General features: G+C 53.0%; 6 protein-coding genes across 6 annotated transcripts; 4 read left to right on the top strand and 2 right to left on the bottom strand.

The window, feature by feature from the left end:
• Positions 1 to 994: 994 nt before the first annotated feature.
• A1O1_02019 (uncharacterized protein) lies at positions 995 to 3,256 on the bottom strand (the record flags this gene model as incomplete). Its single annotated transcript, XM_007722931.1, has 5 exons — positions 995 to 1,355; positions 1,405 to 1,535; positions 1,581 to 1,751; positions 1,804 to 3,144; positions 3,233 to 3,256. The coding sequence occupies 5 exons, from the start codon at positions 3,254 to 3,256 to the stop codon at positions 995 to 997; spliced, it is 2,028 nt and encodes a 675-aa protein (XP_007721121.1).
• Positions 3,257 to 4,307: 1,051 nt separating this feature from the next.
• On the top strand, positions 4,308 to 6,053 carry A1O1_02018 (uncharacterized protein; the record flags this gene model as incomplete). The annotated part of the gene is made up of 1 exon (XM_007722930.1): positions 4,308 to 6,053. The coding sequence occupies one exon, from the start codon at positions 4,308 to 4,310 to the stop codon at positions 6,051 to 6,053; it is 1,746 nt and encodes a 581-aa protein (XP_007721120.1).
• Positions 6,054 to 9,974: 3,921 nt separating this feature from the next.
• On the top strand, positions 9,975 to 11,576 carry A1O1_02017 (uncharacterized protein; the record flags this gene model as incomplete). The annotated part of the gene is made up of 1 exon (XM_007722929.1): positions 9,975 to 11,576. The coding sequence occupies one exon, from the start codon at positions 9,975 to 9,977 to the stop codon at positions 11,574 to 11,576; it is 1,602 nt and encodes a 533-aa protein (XP_007721119.1).
• Positions 11,577 to 12,852: 1,276 nt separating this feature from the next.
• Positions 12,853 to 14,469, bottom strand: A1O1_02016 (uncharacterized protein; the record flags this gene model as incomplete). The annotated part of the gene is made up of 1 exon (XM_007722928.1): positions 12,853 to 14,469. One exon carries the CDS (start codon positions 14,467 to 14,469, stop codon positions 12,853 to 12,855), a length of 1,617 nt encoding a protein of 538 aa, XP_007721118.1.
• Positions 14,470 to 15,365: 896 nt separating this feature from the next.
• On the top strand, positions 15,366 to 17,036 carry A1O1_02015 (uncharacterized protein; the record flags this gene model as incomplete). The annotated part of the gene is made up of 1 exon (XM_007722927.1): positions 15,366 to 17,036. The coding sequence occupies one exon, from the start codon at positions 15,366 to 15,368 to the stop codon at positions 17,034 to 17,036; it is 1,671 nt and encodes a 556-aa protein (XP_007721117.1).
• Positions 17,037 to 18,521: 1,485 nt separating this feature from the next.
• On the top strand, positions 18,522 to 19,721 carry A1O1_02014 (uncharacterized protein; the record flags this gene model as incomplete). Its single annotated transcript, XM_007722926.1, has 2 exons — positions 18,522 to 18,944; positions 19,302 to 19,721. 2 exons carry the CDS (start codon positions 18,522 to 18,524, stop codon positions 19,719 to 19,721), a joined length of 843 nt encoding a protein of 280 aa, XP_007721116.1.
• Between the last annotated feature and the right edge of the window lie 381 nt (positions 19,722 to 20,102).

The raw sequence follows: 20,102 nt of genomic DNA, 5'->3' as shown, positions 1-20,102 counted from the left end.
TGGAGACGGAGGAGGAAGAGACGCATCAAAATCGCGGGCGGTCGCGACGCAACTTCGAGCCCGCTAACAGAGGCGATCTAACTTTATTAGGCGTAGTCTCATCACGTGACTCAAGCCTACTCATATGGTCTGATCCAATTGGATGGTGTCTGCGGAGGTACCCATACTAGTAGATACTAAGATACTAGTAGGTATCTAGAGTAATATATAGGAGCAGGAGCAGGAGCAGGAGCACGAAGGAGATAGTTTGTTCTCCAGTCACAAAAGGACGCCGCTCGGTGCGGCCGGGGCTTATACTGAGACTAGGGAGAAACTAGGGAGAAGACAGGTCTTCCATAGTCTCAGTCGAGAACGGTTAATCACTTGATCATTAATATCTCTGGTAATAGCACAGAACAAAGGCTCGAGAGAAACATGTATTCACCATTCGTCATCACATCAATAAACCCCATCAGCACCATGGATGGCAGGGCTGCTCATGCCATCAATAGGCAGCCTGGCCACATTGCACGTATCTTCATCGCAGTGGCCAACACTGCAGGCTCATGTTCGATTCTCACCCAATATCATCTCAAAGCCAACGTAGACCCTTCTGGATCACGGTACAGGCCGGTGTCCGCTGGCAATCGTTGGCTCAAAATACGCAAAATCCTCAGCTTCGACTTCCGCTGACCTGTCGCACAAAACCCGATTACGCCTCTTCCAGGTGCACGTCGTAGTCGACCGCCGAGTAGAGGGAATCAGTGATGTGACGTGGCACTGACACGCCGTTGCACGTGTGGCCCTGTCCGATGTAGATCGACTGAGCTGCCCGACTGGGCACGGTGTCTCCTCGACTTGCCGTCAGAGCCGCTATTGGACCGACGAGCTCTGGTGTGGCCGTGTGAATCTGCCCTTCGCCTCTGGAGTTATCGAAAACTTTGTCAGAAAGAGCCATCAAGGTCACTATAAAGAATACGAGAGTGTCTTAGCGAATGAGAAGATCGAGACAGGTTCAGGAAAGTCGCGGTTCTTGTGCTTTCCGTCCTGGACATGGAAGACTTACTGATACTGATGCTGGCTTCGAAGATATCGAGTCATCGTGCAGTTTCAGAGCATCAAGCCTCTCCTGATTATCTTGTGTAGCGTCGGTCTCAGGCACTTCCTTGATGGCTGGGGTCGAGGGTGGCTTCGAGAGCTTAATTCGGTTCTTGTTCGCCTGCTCGGTGAGTTTCTCCCATTTGGCCTCGCGTTCTTTCTCGCGTTGAGCTGCGGTGTTCTGTAATTCGTTGTAATCATGGGAGCATTCGTCAAAGAGTTGGGGGTTGATCTCCATGAACAGTTTCATCGCGTTGTAAACCATGCCGTGAATTGTCCTAACCAGGTTAGCGTCATCCAGAGGCAATTGCTGACGAGTGAACATACCGGTTCCAGTGACCCTTGGAATTCTCATACAGAGGTGCAAACATGATGGGTAGAATTGTCTCGACATTGTCACTGACGAGGTTGCAAAAGTATTCGTTGTTCCAGAAATACAGTGCACGCTCTGCCACCTGCTGTGTATCAGCCAAATTCTGCCAGAGACATGGACCTGGACGTACCTGAAAGTGGGGGCTGGCAACAGATTTGGCCAGTTGATTGAACAGTGGCTCCTGAACCTTGGCGAACTCTTGAGGGTCCATAACTTCGAAGATGTCCTCGACCTCGTTCAAGAACATCACCTCTTTGGTACTGTTGGTTTTGGGCCAGTAGCGGAGGAGGCCAAGAACAACCTGCGCGGTGATCAGTCATGGTGTGAACGACGTAGCGGAGACTTGGACATACCTCTTCCGTAAGAGCAGAATCCTTCTCCAGAAATTGAACGATACAATAGGCCAACTGTGGGTGATACATGCTCAGGCTCTTGACTTTGTGGAGGGGGAGGAGCACCCTGGTCAAGAACAGTTTGTGTTCCTCCTTCAGAGGGAGTGCAAAGCCATTAATAATGGACCCCAGGATTTCCAAAAGCTCTGCGATCCCGTTGAATCTCTCTGTTTCGTAGGTGAATTGGAAGAAGACATTGTTAATGGACCTCCGAATGTATGAGCGGAGATTCAGAAATTTGCCGTAGATGCGGTGCAGTGTGGTCTTCAAGAAATCCCTTTCGCGAGGGTCTTCCGAGTCGAAGAGTTCGAGGAGCTGAAGGACAAAGTGGTGGTCGATATATGCCTTGGCAATATTGGTATTGAAGTCCTGGCTCTCAATGAAGCGCAGGAAGAATTCATAGACGACTTGTATGTGAGGCCAAGCCACTTCAAGAACGGGCTCGTCTTCTTCCGGGTCGAAGGCTTCGCCTTGAGGGTTGACCGGAGGAGGAACCGGCCGGAACAGGTTTTTACTGAACATCTCGACGACTTTGGGATACATCGGCTCCGTGATGACCGATCTATTGTTCGCAACATAATCCAGCAATTCATGTAGAGCAAGGCGTTTGATCTCTTTTGATTTCATGTCTGCGGTCTGGTCATTGAAGTCGAAAATGATGTTGCACTGGTCAATCTTCTGCATGAACAACTCTTGTCGTCGGTTCGGCGGCACCTCGTGGAAGCCTGGTAGTTTCTCCAGCTCTCGAGACCTCTGGTCAGAGACATCAAACCGGGAGGAATGCTGTCTCTTGGGTGTCCGAATTCCCTCAGCCACATCTTTGGGCGTTGACTGAAGGCGGTCGAAGAGAAGGGATTTTTGGCCCGCCTTCGGAGGCGCAAGGTCACCGGGCATTGTCTCTGTGGCGCCTGGACCGGGGATGTGAGGAGCACTTGGGCTTATGATAACACTCGGTGCGAGATGTCCGCCTTGCCTGCTAGGGGTACCCGGCCCGCCAGGACCCTGACCAGCTCCTTGTGGTATGTAGTGCTGGCCTGCAGCTCCAGACGCAGAAGGAAGGATTCCAGGGTGCAAAGTATTCGCAGGTCCGCCTGCACCACTGTCACCAGGAGTATTTTTGGACCGTACATCATTCACGTTCGTAGTCGAGGAACTGGGCGTGGCAGCATTGGAGCTGTTTGGGGATTTCGATTCGCCGCCGGCCAGAGTAGCAGAGGTAGAGAGGGGCGACGCGGTAGCTGAACTTGAATCCTTTTTCTTGGAGGATTTATTTGACTCCTTTGCTCTCGACAACTGCTCGTGCTAGATACCAGTAAGCTATGGCGCCTCGTCCAAGAGATGAATCGCCGCCATGGGACCAGATCGGTCAAACGAGGCAAGGAAAACACACCACTCTTTGCCTGAAGCCTTTCATCTTTTCGGCAATGAACTTCAATTATATCTCTCGGAATGACGAACCTCGTCACGATCTGTGAGGTCACTAGTTGTGTTTGTGGAAGGTGGGTGTTTTAGTGGTCGTTCAAGTCGGAGGCACGCCGTCGAGGGCCGAGAAGAAGTACGGATGTTGCGAGGGTTACGGAGTATCGAGTTGCAGTCGCTGCGTAGGTTCGTTAACCACTCATCGTAAAGGGTCGTGTAAAATAAGGACGGTAGGCTCGTAGCACGATAATCTGTAAAGAGGTGGTCAGGCATATCGTGACGAGCAGGCAACGGAAGTGAGGGCACGAGGTGGGCTTACAACTTGGTTTCTCAAGTGAGAGATGCAATTGAACGGAAGGGTGCAGCCTTGCTTCAAACACAAGTTTTGGCTCAATGCTTCAGGGCTGAGTATGCAGGGAGGAGCGCGTCCATTGAAGAGAGGTATGGGAAAAGAGCCAGTGGGTTTAATTGCTGGCTTGAGAACTGCGTGACTTCGTGGATGGATGGGCACAGTAAGTGTAAAGTGAGTTGATTGAGGAGTGTAATGGTGTTGCAGCTGCCAGTCAGTGGCTTGTTCTCCGGTCAGTAGAAGGTCTAGTGTCTTGTTTGGGCGGGGGACACGGCCTCGTGCTGCGCAATCTGCTAACAAATTACACTCTAGCTACATTTGGGCTAGAGCATCCCCAATCTGTTGCTAATCTACTGCTAAATTGCGATAGAGTAGCACTACAGAGGTGTTAGACGTTATAGATCGATGCCAAGAGGAGATACGTAAGGACCTCAGGTAGAACTTGAACCGCTACTGGTACCAGGTACAGTGGTCGCAGTTCAAGTATTAATACTCTACTACTTACCAGGTAAGGCACTACACCGGCTCTATACTCAGGTACGGGTACACAACTTACCTACCTATCTACCTAGGTATGCGTCTCTTATTGCAGTACTACTTACCGTGACGGCCATAATCCTGGCCTGCCACTACTTTCTCAAATCTGGTTTGCCGAAATGATCTCCTTGCCTTGAGCCGGCGTCCTCACGAGCTCGACATGACGAACCCATCAAGAAATTCATCAACCGCGCCATGGTATCCGGTGCCAAACACACCTATTATCTCTGTTGAACACCCGTGCATCGTTCGAAATGTCGACAAAGCTGTGGAAATGCTTGGGGGACCTAAGGAGATTGCCCAGTGTCTCACCGTCAACACTGATAGACCGTTAGGGCTGAGTTTCCAGCCTGACGACCCTGCCAGTCGGACGGTGATGTCTTACAACAGGAAAACCAACAATCTTTTACTACGATTTACCGTGCCTAAGCGGACAGGGAGAAAAAGAAAGCGTGGCTCCGACGAGCCGTTTCTTGAGCACGCCACAGCTCCTCTTCAGAGGAAGGATGCTTACCATCTTCTCCGTTCCTTGAAAGACAACCCTCACAGAAGTCAAGTCGAGGTTGTTGGTGGGATCCGCTCGACACACGTGTGGCGGAGCATGCCTGACTATGTGTACTCCTCTAAGGGGTCGACCTTCCTTAAAGAGCTGCAGACCAAAATACTTCCGCAAGAATATCCGCGACTCAAAGAATGGTCCCTTCCACGAACATATGGTCTGGCTGATACTGAAACCTTCCCGCCGCCGGTGTGGTCTACCTCAAGTCTGCCACTCAACTATACCTACCGCCAAAACCCAGCGGTCAAAACGGTGGCAGATCCAGTAACCGGTCAAAAAACGCTGCGGAATACGCAGGCCCCGAAAAAGCTTTTGACGTATCAGTGTCAATATGACGATGAGAAGTGGCCAGACACACCCAACCCAGATTGCACCCCTTTGTCGCAACTACCAGAGCCGCACCGCAGGGTGTACAGCATCATGAAGGATCTGTTTGAAGAGCGGCCGATCTGGTCCCGGCGAGCCCTCCTCAATCGTTTCCCGGATGACGCCCCGATGTTCTTAGCCCGACACCTTGTTGCATACGTCGCCTTTGCCATACGGTCAGGGCCTTGGCGAGATACACTATGCAAATTGGGCGTAGACCCAAGAAAAGACCGCTCGTATCGCAAGTACCAGAGTGTGCTCATCCAACTGGTGTCGCGTTATCGCGCGCAGGGTGAGAGTCTGGACGAGACTGGTCGCTCTTGGGTTCGGAGTAAGGACAGAATGTCCCATATCTTTACGGGCAAGCAGGATATTCCTCCCGATGGCAAAGTGTGGCAGCTGTGTGACCTGCAAGAGCCCCAACTCAAGAAGCTGGTAGACGTGCCGGACATTTACATTCGTCACGAGTGCGAACGGCGGTATTTCGGGTGGTATCACAATGGAACTGTGGCTAAGATCCGCATCGCTCTGAAAGCCAAAGTCGATGCGCTCCTCGGCGGCGAAGCATTCGACGAAGCGGCATTAGAGAGATTTCTGAAGCTGCCAGAACGTTATGATGCGTCGGAAGCACACAAGGCTAATGAAGCCTCCAGCAACGCGGTGGCCGCATATCTGCCAAAAGATGCTAGCAAGAAGGAGCTAGAATGGGCAAGCGCATATCGAGCATTGTGCCGCACAATGCATGGTTCACTTCCGATCGCGGGTGGCAGTGGAAAGGGAAGACTTAGTAAAAGCAAGCTGTCCACAAGACCTAGCTTCATCGCAACCGCAAACGAGAGTCTCGGGGACACGGACGACCATGAGCTTGATATGGCAGAGGGTTATGAAGAACCAGAGGATGGTGATGATGGGCTCAATGAACAAGACCAAGGACAGGAGGACGACTACGCTCCTGGAGAGGTCGAGCCACACAGAGGCTAATGACATAGGTCAGGCTGTCCAGATGTCGTCCTGGTGGCTTTAAAGGCCAATATACAGGTGGTTTCCACCTGGCGTTCTGGCACGCCAGACACATTGTCTGATTCAGATTGTACAATACCTACCTTACCTACCTAAAGGTACCTACTATGGTAGATACATGCCAGGCATATACCTCATCTAGGTACGTACCTGATCTGCGCTGTATCTCTGGCTACGGGTTTATGTACCGAATATGGAATAGTTAGTTGGTACCTTCCAAACTGAGGTTAGGCCCATTTATATCACAGGTACCTGCTGCACTATTCCAGTGTCTTGCAGTGGGTGACGGCATCGGCATATCGCCGGCAGTTGGCCTAGTACTGAGATACGTACGCAGAAGCAAATACTTACTACTACTAGTAGCAGGTTGGTGCTTCACGTAGCCTCGCTACACACTAATTCTCTCCGCGAGGATTTGCTTTCCTTGTCGAGCATTTTTACGCGAAACTTGAAAGGCCGTTCCATCCAATTCTCCACCTGAAATGTGTCAGCAACAAACGACTCTATGGTCAAATACCACACTCTCTCCAGCTCTTGTCTCCAGAGTCCTCTCTTCGAATCCATCATCCCTTCGCCTCCCTGTAGGGCTGGATATGAATGGCGGCCGCAGAACCAACCGTGGCCTCCGATGCGATCCTGTCTGCAGCGGCTAGCTCGAAGGCTTGCGATCCAGAGAAAGCGAATCCAAGCCTACAGGAGAATACGCTGGAAGAGATATGAGCCATCCTCGCGCCTGTCACCAAGCACCGAGGCTGGTGTTTTCGTGCAATGGAATCCTCAAAAGTTCATTGCATGGCGAGGTTGACTCTCGACCAACAGATGAAGGTGCTGCAAACGCCAGGGGAGACGGTCGACACAAGCGACCATCGCAATCTACCGTCCAGCCACCCTTGCCCCGATCCAACGTCTTCCTCGTAACGGAACGCTGGTTAACCCGTTTCTATCTCTCCCCACTAAAGCAACCGAATGTGTTCAAAATACTATGGACTACTTGACCACAATATGCAAGAGTACTGAAACAGATCGTTCACTGCCTATCGGTACAGAGAATTCGCATCTCTCAATGTTGCTTCCGTTTGCCCTTGAACATTCGCTCCTATTCGAGACCATCATTCTGTTTGTCGAGCAGCGGTTCTCCTCTGCTTGGTCAGGTCCACTGTCGAGGATGCCGCTTTCGTACGCATCGAGGCAACGCAATTGCTGGCCTCAACAACCAACTTCACTCCAACGACCGCACAGACGACGTGGCAATATTAACCGTGGACAAGGCTTATGACCCTGGCGTTCCTGGTTGGGAACCAACGTGGTGTAGGCATGCATTCTGGCAGACTGGACAAGATGCTTCAGCTCCGAGGTCCGCTGTTTCCAGGCGCAGGACCCGACATGAGAGTCCGCCTGATTCAAGTTCGTCAGGCTCGGATTGGTTGCCTACAAGTCATTGGGATCCTTTGTGACAGGCCGGCCGCTCGAGAATCGCCCCAGACTCCCCTGGCTACACAAAAAAGCCTTCCAGGAGCTCAAGCTTGATCAGCAGCTGTCCTCTCCTGGGATGCCTTTCCCACAAGAGTTGTGTATGATCCTCTCTCGGCTTCCCCGCGGATTGTCAGAGGCCTGCTAGAAGTCTAGCATTCTACTCAAATGATCAACCTTCTTGCGTCCATCTCCGCTACTACCACTCTGCTGACCTCGGGGGGTCTGTCGGGTGATATGGTAATATCCCCGTCGGCCGATCCGTCTCGTCAGATCGGGAAAAGGCGGCGGATCTTGATCCGGACTTTCCTCTCATCATTACAGCGTGTGTACCTCACCAGCACATCGACCATCGAATCCCACCTGATACCTGGTCTCCTTCCATGTTTGAATTCCGAGGCCTCGGACCGCTGAACCTATTCAACGACCCCATATTGCGGAATTTCGTCCAGAGCTTTCCCCACCACTCTGATCATTCAACCTTTGAGAAGCGGCAATTGATGATTGGGACGAGTATTTCGATCGCAGGTGTATTGGCTTTGCGAGTCGTACCCATGCCTGACTCCCACACGATCCTGGATGATGTAATGGAAAGGTATCCCGACATCCAGAATTGGCAGCGACAGGATATAATGTTCCGCGGAATTTTCTGGATTTACAATCTCCGCATTCATGGGGTGCATGTTTGGGAGGCGGAGACAACTATTTCTGCCTGCAGAACTGGGATCCTCACCACAGCTACACTCCCAGCAGATACTTGATCATATTGAAGAGCGCCAAAGACCATACACGGAATGGGAAAGGCAATCGGTTTGTGCCCTTTTCGTCCACGACCTTTTCATAGTCCCGGACGAGGATGACGTCTCCAAAAGCGACGGGGTATCTCAGAGCCAAGGCACAAGATGGAATGTGGATGACCTTGAACCGAAGAGTGAAGTGGGTTGGCATTTGTTTGATGCGAGGCTGCTTCATCTCCAAGAGTACAAGGAAGACTGTCGAGTACCGTGGCAAAGGAGGAGTTCGTCACTCCGTCGTCATCTCCATCATGAAGCGCTGCCCATTCACGGAGCATCGGCCCAATCTGTCTCACATTCCTCATGCTCTTGACTGTGGGCATGTCTCTTCTCCTGGCCTTTGCGACCAGAGGGTTCGGCCTGCATTTGGGGCACATCCTTGCTTTGCTGTTACAAGGTATGGGAGACCAGTGCATACTACTTATCTGACCCGGAAGCTACTTCCACCTGTTTGCGAGGGTTTAGCAGATAAAAGAAAATCGTGGCCGAGTGCCTTGGCTGCATGCGCTCCTCACAAATGCACTACCCCATCATCCAATGCCCTGACCACGTCGCCAGTGCTTATCAAACGTTTAGGCGTGGCAGGCTATCGATTGCATGTTGAATAGACTGGAGCACGGGACACGCATCTGTCTAAGTGGGCCACAGCAACGCCTCATAGGCAGCAGGCCAGGACCGTTTGTTCGTCTTCGACCAGGATGTCGACATTTCCAGGTGCACCGTCGAAGGCTTGATCGGCCTAGCTTGCTTGATACCGATTTTTATTATCGCATCTTCTCCCATGGCCGAGGATTTATGGAGACTCGGCTGTACCAGAGTGGCACCTCACAGCGAGTTGGGTTCTTACATAAGCCACTGATACCGCCCCATCTGCCCCTTATCTCGCAGCAAGCGGAGGAAACTGGAGCGGAAAAGTGATGACCCAGGCTGTCAGCCGAACAGCCTTAGGCCGTGGGGACGGCCCAAAGAGATTCTCGAGGAGGGTCCTTGCCGTGCCATTCCTGATGACCAGCCAGCGAAACCTTAATCACTCAGGCGTTGTGTTCTCTGTTCAGACAGCTTGGATCCTGGCTGTTCCCGAAAGATACCTCCTCTGGCTCATCATACCCAGGTATTTCATGACGAGATCTGCTTCCTCAAGAGATTGATTAATTGCACTTCTGCGCCGTTCTAGCAATGCGTGGCGGCATCAAGAGGTCGCGCAATGGGTGCGCTCGATGCAAGGAAAAGAAGGTATTGACAACTTGTCCCTCTTCCGCTGCGCCTATACTTACTCCCACTTTCAATTCAGCTGAAATGTGATGAGACTTGGCCGAGGTGTCTTCGTTGCGGAAAGCGGAATATAATATGTCCTGGTTATGCGAATACTGCTCATGACCCAACCCTTCACGGACTCGACCGGGCTGAACGGCCGCGACGGCGAGCGTCGACAGATACTCAAGCATTGCTTCCACATACATCCCTGGATGCTCATCAAGAGGAACTGCACCGATCAGCGCCTCAGCATTCCCTCACGGATCTCAGCGAGGATGATATTCTCGCAGCTGCCGAGCAAGACAATAACGCTCTGTTTGCCGGCCTGGACGGACAACACAGCGTCAACATTCCATGGGACAGCATGGCAGACCTAGGGATGTCCCAATCTGCGCCCACGAGCTACAGCAATTCAGTGGTCCACTACAGCTCTGGATTCTCCGTGTCACCAGAGCAGCAGCACGAGCCAGGGTTTCTGCTACAGACGGAGCTTTGGAGCCCCTCACTCTCCGGCACCCTCTCGAAAACCTCTACCTGGCCAACCACCGGAAATATGACGCAGGCAGAAACGGATGTGCGGATCACTCGAGAACAGAAGGTGCCCACAAAGATCATGAACGATTACAGCTCCATGTTGGTAGAGTTCTACTTCAAGGAGGTCGCAGCCCTCTTTTCGTGCTATGACAGTCAATTGAACCCATTTCGGTCGACCGTGTCGAAACTCTGGAAGTCGTCGACATCGGTATTCTACGTGGTTCAGAGCATGGCGGCCGCGTGCCTTACGGACGTCTTCCCGAACTTGCATGCTGTTGGCGCACAAATGCGTGACAAGGCGGCTTCTTGTGTAGAAGCCGACATACGGGATTCGAAGGTTGACACTGGCTCCCTTCTGACTCTCATCATGCTTGGTCTTTCAGCGAGTTGGCACCAAGCCAACGACCTAGGACAGAAAGAGTTCGATCATGCACGCACCATCATGCATGCTATCCAGATGGGACAAATCCCTTCGATTCTTGAGAACAACAGCAAGCGCAACTTGCAATTCTTCCAAGAGGCAATGATTTATTGGGAAATGCTTCTATCCTATGTCAGCGATATCACAATGCCTCTGCCCTTGCCGGAATCCCAAGGGCCTGCGCTTCCCGACAAAGCCAAAGCCAGCCAGGCAGTAGAACCAAGTTTCCCTCATCCCTGGACGGGAGTTGCCAGAGAGGCTCAGGCTATTGTGTTCGAGGTCGGACGGTTGGTCAGACAGGAACGTCAACGTATCCGAAATCGACCGTTCTTCACGTCGTTATCGGACATTGCTACCAGTCGGAAAGCTCTCGAGACGGCAGCATCACTAGCTCGCAGATTGCAGAATCTCCAGTTTCCGACCGAGGAAAGCGTGATTTCGCCAGGTGACGCGCAGACACCCGTCATTCACCTGCTTACTATTGCTGAAGCATATCGCCGGACGGGTCTGCTCCAGCTGTATCGTGTCTTCCCTGATCTCCTGGCGCCGCAAGAGCAAGACAACGAGGATCAGCTCGACTGTCAGTCGGCCTGGAACATGCCCGAAGAAAACATCTACCGGAGGCTGACCGAACTTGCCCTTGAAATTGTGGACTTGCTGCGATCCATCCCGACAGAGTCACGTACCCGCTGCGTCCAGCCATTTCTGCTGGTCGCTACGGCAAGCGAGTTGCGAACTTGTTCTGCCACGGAATACTCTAGTGGCCCAGGCATCACTGGTGTAGATACCAACGAGATCTCGGGCCCCGCGAGTACTAGCATCCAAGTGCTCGAGGCGAGAAAGTTTATCATCGGCCGCCTGTCGACTTTCGAGCATGTGCTCCCAGCCAAACCAATCCGGCAAATGGTGGAGATTGTCAAACACACTTGGGACCAACTGGACATGGGTTTGTCCAACGTCTACTGGATGGACGTCATGATCGAGAAAGGTTGGGAGACAACGATGGGGTAGGTTTGCGAGACCACGACATCGATCCGACCTTCCTTTACTGTCGTTGCGTTATTACCTTTCCACCGGCTCGCCCCATTTTTTAGTGCGCACGATTCCTGGTCGTTCGATGCCGCAGTATTCAACGAGCCCAGTAAAGCCTACCAGCCTGGTTTGCAATACCACAAAACCGGCGATCGAATTCCTTTAGATGATGCCGACGAAGAAATATGTTGCTTGTCCAAAGGCACAGCTGAACATTAATCCCCAGTCTTTCTCCTAGCCCCCTATTGTGGCCAGTGCGCTCATCACCGTCGGCGAACCTACAGAGTATTCAATGGAGCGAAGTGGAACCAATCAATTTACGTACTCAGTATCTATCTACAGCACGAGAAAGAAATCAAAAATTCCGAGCCGCCAAAGGCTGGCCAATGGGGATACGAGAACAGCCTGTCAGGACTATCAAGATCCGAACTCAAAACCGCCCTATCTGTGCGAATCCGCAAGACCATCGATTGGATAAGGTGATAGCGTCTGTTTCAGCGCCTGGGACCTTGCATAGCTCTACTACTACAGCGTTGGCTTTCCGACTTCGCCTCATGCATGCTGCTCCTGTCCCTGATCCAGAGGAATTTCCCGGATCTCAATCGAGGTCGAGAGGCGGACGAGATCCACCGCTATTCGCTGACTCTTCTGGACGGCTGCCTGCAAAGGACTTCGTGTGCAGCAAGCGATCCCGTTATCCAAGAACAGTCTCGGCTCGCATAGATAAGGCAGTCGCTTGGCGCTTTCAAGGGCAGGGGTTTGGGAAGAGCAGTGAATGACACGTGCGAGACCAACCCTCGACTCTCTTGCAGTTACAGTACATACGTTGCCGCGTCGACACAAGATCCCTGCTTCGCCCAGTCCTCGCACACATAATCCTTGGCTTGTCTCTGATTAGTGCACCGTAACGGTCGCGCCAACAGAGCACTTGGGCGTGTTTTCCGCTGGGGACTTCGGAAAGTAATTTGGAATCAGCTTGATGGTTCAGCCGCTCCAAGTGGAGGGCATGGATCACAACGACAACGACCCAAGAGAGGAGGGTTTTACAGATCGGCGACTGTTGCAGGAGCTCGCCAGTCACAAGTCGCACACCAGGCACAAGTCAACGGCCTCAGGCCCCCCGAATTGTCCAGCAGACGAAGTGGAACATGAACTCGGCGTCGATCTTATGTATTCGATATACAAATTGTCGCCACTTTGCGCTTATCTCCTTACTATAGCTATACCCTCATTTCTGTGTGGCTAGGGCGACAATCTAACCTGGTCTCCCCTGGAAATGCTTGAGGTCGTCAGTCTCATAGTCATACACCTCCTTGCCTTCGAAGAAAGTCTTGCGCACGACGGTGGTGCTAATATCCTCGGCCGTGCTCAGGTCTCGATCGAGGATGATGAAGTTGGCTAGTTTCCCAGCGGTAATGCTCCCCTCTTTGCCATCTCTGTTGGTGGCTTTGGCGCCATCGAGGGTGATGATGCGAAGGATGTCTTCCTTTTCCATCTCCCAGCCCTTGCGGCCCTGGAGCAGTGCCTGCAGACCCGGGAAGATATTGGGCGTCTCGGGGGCAAAGACCCAGTCACTCCCAATGGTGAGCAAAGCACCGGCGTCCCTCAGCCCCGTAAACGGATATACCGACATAGGGTTATGCTCCGGCTGGTAGTCTGGGTCATGCCAAACGGCCGGGCTCATCTCCGCCGTGATGTTCAGCCTCTTGTACCTGTCGAAGTCGTCTGGGTGGACATCCATATTATGGGCGAGTTCATGCTTTGGGCCGTTGGGGCGACGCTTACGCATGTCCTCGAAGCAGTCCAGAGCGAAGCGGGCGGAGCCTTGCCCGCAGACATGCACCTTGCATGTGCGGCCCTCCTTGTCGAATCGCTCAATGGCGTCGGCGAAGATGGCCGGAGGCACCAGAATCTTCTTGTAATCGGGCTTGCCATCTTCTGCCAGAGGGCAGTGGGTAAGATGCGGTTCCCACGGGACCCCGTCCAGCCAGAACTTGACAAAGTTGGGATTGAAGTGCTTGGTTTCATAACGGTACGACTTGTTGATGCTGTTGATGAGGGTCTCAGGAATCTCCTGGCTGAACGCGGCGCCCCAGAAGACAACATGCGCGTCAAGGTTGATGGTCATCAAACCCATCTCATCGAGCTTTTTGGCTGCCTCGAGATACACCGCGTTCGCGGATGCCTCCTGGACCGCAGTGAAGCCGAACCGGTTGGCCATCTTAACGCCATAGGCCAGGGCCTCGACATGCGATTCGGGGGTGCCCTTGGGGATGGATGACCACATTCGTTTGGCAGCACCTTCAACCAGCTCTCCCGTGATTGTTCCATCCTCCCGCCGTACGTAGTATCCGTCCCATGGATCTTCAGGGTTCTCTTCGTATCCCGCCGCCTTGAGGGCCGCCGTGTTGGCGAAGATGTTGTGGGTGGTGTATTCTCGGATCACGACCGGCTGATCGCCAAAGGCGTCGTCGAGGAACTTGCGGTCAGGCTTCTTGTCTTTGAAGTTGCGCCAGTGATAGAAGTTGCCGATGAGCCAGTTGCCCACGGTCTCGAGGTGTTGGCACGACGAAGCATAATCTCGGAGCTTGCGAACTGTCTCGTCTGGTCCGGCTTCAAGGCCCAGCTTTGCTTCGAAGAGCTTTTCCTGCGAGGCAACCAGGAGATGGCAATGGGCGTCGTGCAGACCCGGCATCACAAACTGGCCTTTGAGATCGACCAACTGGGCGCCGGTGGAAGAAGCGAACTTGGTCAGTTCAGCCGTCGTGCCAACCTTGCCAAAGGTGCCATCCGGCTGGACAACAAAGCCCTCAGCGCGCGGAATGCTGGAGTCGACGGTGTAGACATTTCCATTCACATAAACAGTCGCCATGGTATTTGTCGGGGGAGTTCTTGACGTTCCTGAACCGCCCTCTCCTCTAGGTGGCGACTGGCCATGTTCATCTTATAGTTCCGACCTGGTCTTTGGTCCGCATCGGTCCTATTGTCACGAGTTACGGCTTACGACTTAAATCGACGGCTATCTTACTCTCTTATCGACCGGTCAGATATGTTTGCGGTCGGAAAGATAGAAAGATATGGTAGCCATCCCCCCAAGATGGATGCTTATCGTCACCCTGGCACAGACATCGAGTCTCTAGACTATGGAGACTAGGTCGACGACTGGAGAACCATGCACTCCATCCTTTCCAGGCAGCCAACGTCGAGTAGGAGTCGAGCGGTGGAGACCAAGGACTTTACCGCATTCGCTTTGCAGTTGGTTGCTGAGATGGTCGGAAATCTCCAATCAAGTCCCACACATGGCGCCCAATAGTGGCCGCTTGAGGAACGCACCTTGTTGTGTCCTGTCATGGGGTTACTTATCGATCCTGCTGATCCTGCTCCAGATTTCAAAGGAATTGTTGATGATAACGAAGCGTCGCTGTTGGACAGGAATCTATCCGAGCGAAGGTCAGAGTCGCGATATCGAACTCGCCCTCCCAGCCATGGCTGTCAGTGGTTGAATGGATGAAACTGGCAGGGCATCTGCTGGTGTATGCCAGGAGCGTTGAGAGTGAGTTATGCGAGTACAAGGCTTCCGGTGAGATGGATCTATATCACAACCCATTATTGTTATAAATGAACCCACGTCCCTTTCCCCCCCTGACGCTTCCAGAACCAGGCCGACCCGCTCTTGCAAGCTTTTACGTTTTCTTCCTCTTCGTCTGCCTCTGCCTCTTCCTCTTCTTTTTCTTCTGCCTCCTTCGCGACCCCTCTGAACTACTCACCATGGCGCAACATCACTTGCACACCGACGTGATCCCCGGTACCGTGCACTTGGTCGATCTGGCCGGTAACCTCCGGGTCAAGCATCAAGAGGGCGGCGACAAGGAGATTGTCCTGTTGCCCCAACCCACCTCCGAATATGATGACCCTCTCAACTGGTCTCGAAGGCGCAAGCTGGTCTCCGCGACACTCTGCCTGGTGGCCGTCTTCTCGGCCGATATCATGACCACGCTCCTCTCGGCCGCCCTCCTCAACATCGAGACCGACACCGGCATTCCCCTCGCCACGCTCAACCAGGGCGTGGGCGTGCAATACCTCATGTTCGGCTGGAGCAACTTGTTCTGGCAGCCTCTCGGCCTGAACATCGGCCGGCGCCCTACCCTCCTGATTGGGGCTTTGGGGATGCTCGCCTGCTCGGTGTGGACATCGTACGTGACCTCCTCGGGCGAATGGTACGCCAACCGGTTCCTGATCGGCGTCTTCTACGGGCCGATCGAGACTCTGATCGAGGTCTGCATCTCCGACGTCTTCTTCGCCCACGACAGAGGGTTCTGGGTGGGCATGTACTGCTGGATGCTGTTTGGGATTCCCTTTCTCGGTGCCGTGCCGGCCGGGTTTGTGGCAGAAAATCTCGGCTGGCAATGGATCCAGTTCATCGCGTCCATCATCTCGGCGGGATGTATTCTGGCCATGTTTTTCCTGTTGGAGGAGACCATGTTCTACCGCCCGCCTGTGCAGGAGGAAGCCATGGACGTCGACCAGGATGCCAGCTCGACCGACGACCAGACCGGATCCACCACCCCTATCCCCGCGAGCGGCGGTGATGTTGTTGACGAGAAGCGTGGCGGAGCCGCGGTGAAATCCCCCATGCGGGCCGAACTGGGCGAAATAGGCAGCCACCGGAAGTCGTTCCTGGAGAAACTCAAGTTCTGGGGCGCCCGTCGGCCCGGCCAACCGAATAACTTCGTCCGCTCGGTCTGGATGCCGTTCGCGCTCCTGCAATTCCCCGTGGTCGCCTTCTCGGGACTGCTCGTGGGATCGATCTTGTCATGGTTTAACGTGACCAACGGGACCATCGCGCTGGTGTTGGCCGCGCCGCCATATAATTTCTCGACGGAGATGATCGGTGTCATGTTCATCGCCCCCTTCATCGGATGCACCATCGGCTGCCTGTTCGCGGGCGTGTCGGCGAACCGCTTCGCCGTGTGGATGGCGCGCAAACGAGGCGGCATCTTCGAACCGGAATATCGCCTCTGGATGGCGGCGGTGCCCGTGATCCTCCATCCCGCCGGGTGTATCTTGTTCGGCGTCGGCGCACACCACGGCGTGCACTGGGTGGGGCTGGCGTTCGGGTTGGCGTTCATTGTGGGCACGTTCCCCATCGGCAGTGCCATTGCCATCAACTACATCATCGATTCGTACAAGGAGGTTTCCGGCGACGGGTTGGTCACGATGATCTGTATCCGAAACTCGATGGGATTCGGGTTCAGCTATGCCGTGACACCGTGGATCCAGGCCTCGGGCGTCCAGAACACGTATATCGCCATTGGCTTTATCGGCATGTTCTTCTGGGCCTTGTGTTTCTTGTTCATCGCCATCGGGAAGAAGACAAGGAAGAACACGGCAAAGAACTTCTGGGCAATGGTGGAGAAACACGGGTTGACTGCTCATTAGAATCTGAGTTGGAGTGGAGAGGAAGATGGACGACCGGGAGGTGTCCAGGGTTGGCAATGAGGTTGGACGACGGGTATGTTTGTTTTGTTGGGGTGACCGGAACGGACTGGATGAACCTGGACCTGGACCTGGACATGCCGGCTCTCGCAACGCACAGGGATTCAGGTACTGGAGATGGCAGGCGACGATGATAAGCAAGTCAACAGTCACAAGTCAGCCAGTTCAAGGGTCCTTATCGCGTGTCACGACTCACCTTTGCACACATCGACCTTTTTCCTCAGGTATACTTGAGCAAGATGATAGAACAAGCTAGAACAGAACAGACCAGTCTCCCAGCGCTATAATAACCAGAACTATATGGAGACATGGAAACAAGATTGATCCTCACCAGTTGGTATCTTCCTTGGTTTTGGAGGCTCATCCGGTATCGCCTTTTCAGGAGGACAGCGCTATGCTCATGTCTGCTTGATCATGTTCTCGACGCCCAATGCCCATCCACGCTTGCATACACTCCAGCCGCATGATGGTTGATGATGGCCATGGTGAAAGGTAGGAGAATTAGTTTGATCATCGTGCCGGAGAAGATACTGTAGATACCGAGATACATACCTGGTAGGCAGCTGCTGACTAACCAACCCAGCCTTGTGTCTTTTCTTATATGTCGTCCTTTCGGTCATCGACGGTCATAAACTTCGGTCTTCGGCTTTAGCTGTAGCTATAGCTATAGCTTCAATCTTGCCTTGCCTTTTGTGGTACCAATTCTCGATACGCGCGTAACTTACTATTCAAGGCTGAGGATTGACGGCACCCCGGACCTTTCGGATCTCTGGTGTCATGGACAAAATATGATCTACTGATCCCACCGACCGAGCGACTACTCATACTCATCTATCTATCTGTCTATACTAGTAGTATTGCGTCACATGCAGTGCTTGGTATATACGTAGTATAGTATAGCATATACCCCTTTTAATGCTTGATCACACGACCAGAATAGATGGTTTGTTTGTTGATCTCAGCCCCACTATCACACCATGTGTAGCCGACGATTTCCCACTCTTTCCCGCGCAACAACGTCGATATATACGTCCGGACTACTTATTTTATACGTCCTATTTATTGACTGTGTGATATTTACTGTGTGATACTATCTGACTGATGATTTACCTACTGTTTGTGTTAGGTATACGTAGGTAGTGTCTTCCTACCTCCCCAGCCGGGCACCCTACTACTAGGGCCAGATCGATATATCGGGCGTTCGTTCTATATAATCCGATTAATCACCAACTTATCTTCACAGAGCACATCGCCTTCTTCCTCCGTTTCGTCATTGACGCCGCCTTGACTTTCGGACGGTGACCAAAGTTGACACCCGTCGTCCCCCCTCACTTGGGTACATATTCAAATTCAAAGCAAAAACCAAGAGAGACCAGACAAACAACAAACCACCAAAAGTCTCTCACTCAACCCAACCTGAAACAAACCATGGAGACCATCACCGCGATCGCTACGTCCCTCTCCACCTCCATCACCGCTCTATTCCAACGCATCAACACCAATCGCTTCTCATACCTGATCTACCCGGCCGCCCTAGCCGGCGCTGTGGGATCGTTCTTCCTCGCCCGCGCCGCGCGCGCCGACTACAAAACCTATCTCAGCTACGGACCCGGCGGTCCACCATATAATGTTCTGGGCTGGTTCGTGACCAGCACGGTGGTCCGGGCCATGACGATCGACGGGTTCGACCTGCGGAAATGCGACAAGGATCTCGACCGCAGGACCTGGTTGGGCCCGGACTGGGAGAAAGGAGCGGAGAAGCATGTCCGGACGGGCGGGAGGCCTAAGATCGGACCGCATCCCGCGCCGCAGAGACAGCTTGATCAGTTGCCTGGGAGGGAGGTTCAGGAGGTGAGTGGCAGCTTTGGCTTTAGCTTGAATTCGGTTTTTTGCGTCTCGTTTTCGAAAGTTCTTGTCTAGTTCTGTCTTGTCTTGACTTGAAGAAGAAGAAGAGAAGAAGAGAAGAAAGAGGAGGAGGATGGTTGTCCCCATGTAATCCTCTCCGTAGGTTACGACTATCATTTGGCCCCATACAATGGAGCAGGGGATGTTGAGAGAGTGGTCGCGCAAACCTCAAGCCTCAAACAAGAAACAAGCCTCAAGCCCCAAAAAAGAAGCCTCGAGAAAGCTGTCATATCATAACCATCATATTGAGAGGTCTGCGGGAAAGTGAACCGAATTCGACTAACTAACCTTCTTTGTTATCAGAAACTCCTAGCCTCATTCACCTCCATCGTCGCCCACAACCCAACCCTAGTACAATTCAAACCCTCCATCTACGAACGTCGCCACGAGGCCATCTTCATCGCAGACACCTGTCCCGTCACCACCAAAGACGTCTTGGGCTACCCCTTGCCCGCCGAGATCTCGCATATCCACGCCACCACGGATTATTCGGTCCATGTCGTCCTGTCGCCCCGGGATGCCGCGACAGTCATCCGCGCGGGTTGGGGCCAGTTGCATGGTCTGGCCGGGCTCAGTGTGGCGGGGATTACGGTGCTGCCGAAATCCTATGTTCTGCTGTACGCACCGAGGAACGAAGACGAGGTGCACGTCGTCATGGAGATCGTTCGCGCGTCGATCGGGTATATGACCCAGACGGAGATGGAGGGGGTCAAACCTGCTTAGGAGGACTTTTTGACACTTGGGAGATTTGAGTTGTGAGAGATATATCGTGGAGCTGGGACGAGAGAGAGAGGGAGAGGAAGGGGGAAATTGAGAGGGAGAGGGAGAGCAAGATCGAGATAGAACAAGAGTGTGGCAGGTTTGCCTGGGGTTGAGCGGGGAGAAGACAGGTGGAAGAGAATGTACGAATAGCTTCAATGTTTGTGGCTTGCCAAAGTAATGAAGGATCTGAAGACCGGGGAGTATTTGAGATGGTTTCGACTCTCTTGGGGTTGGTGGAAATGTTGGATAATACGCATGGACGGGTTCGAGGTATGGACAAGTGTCGAGGCTGTGCGAAAAGGGGCTGGAATCCTTTTATCATCGAATCATGAAACGAAACAA

The sequence above is a fragment of the Capronia coronata genome (genome assembly GCF_000585585.1).
Source record: "Capronia coronata CBS 617.96 chromosome Unknown acBCG-supercont1.2, whole genome shotgun sequence".
Taxonomy (NCBI): domain Eukaryota; kingdom Fungi; phylum Ascomycota; class Eurotiomycetes; order Chaetothyriales; family Herpotrichiellaceae; genus Capronia; species Capronia coronata.
Note: the sequence above shows the minus strand (reverse complement) of the source record. Positions and strands in the feature narration are given on the sequence as shown.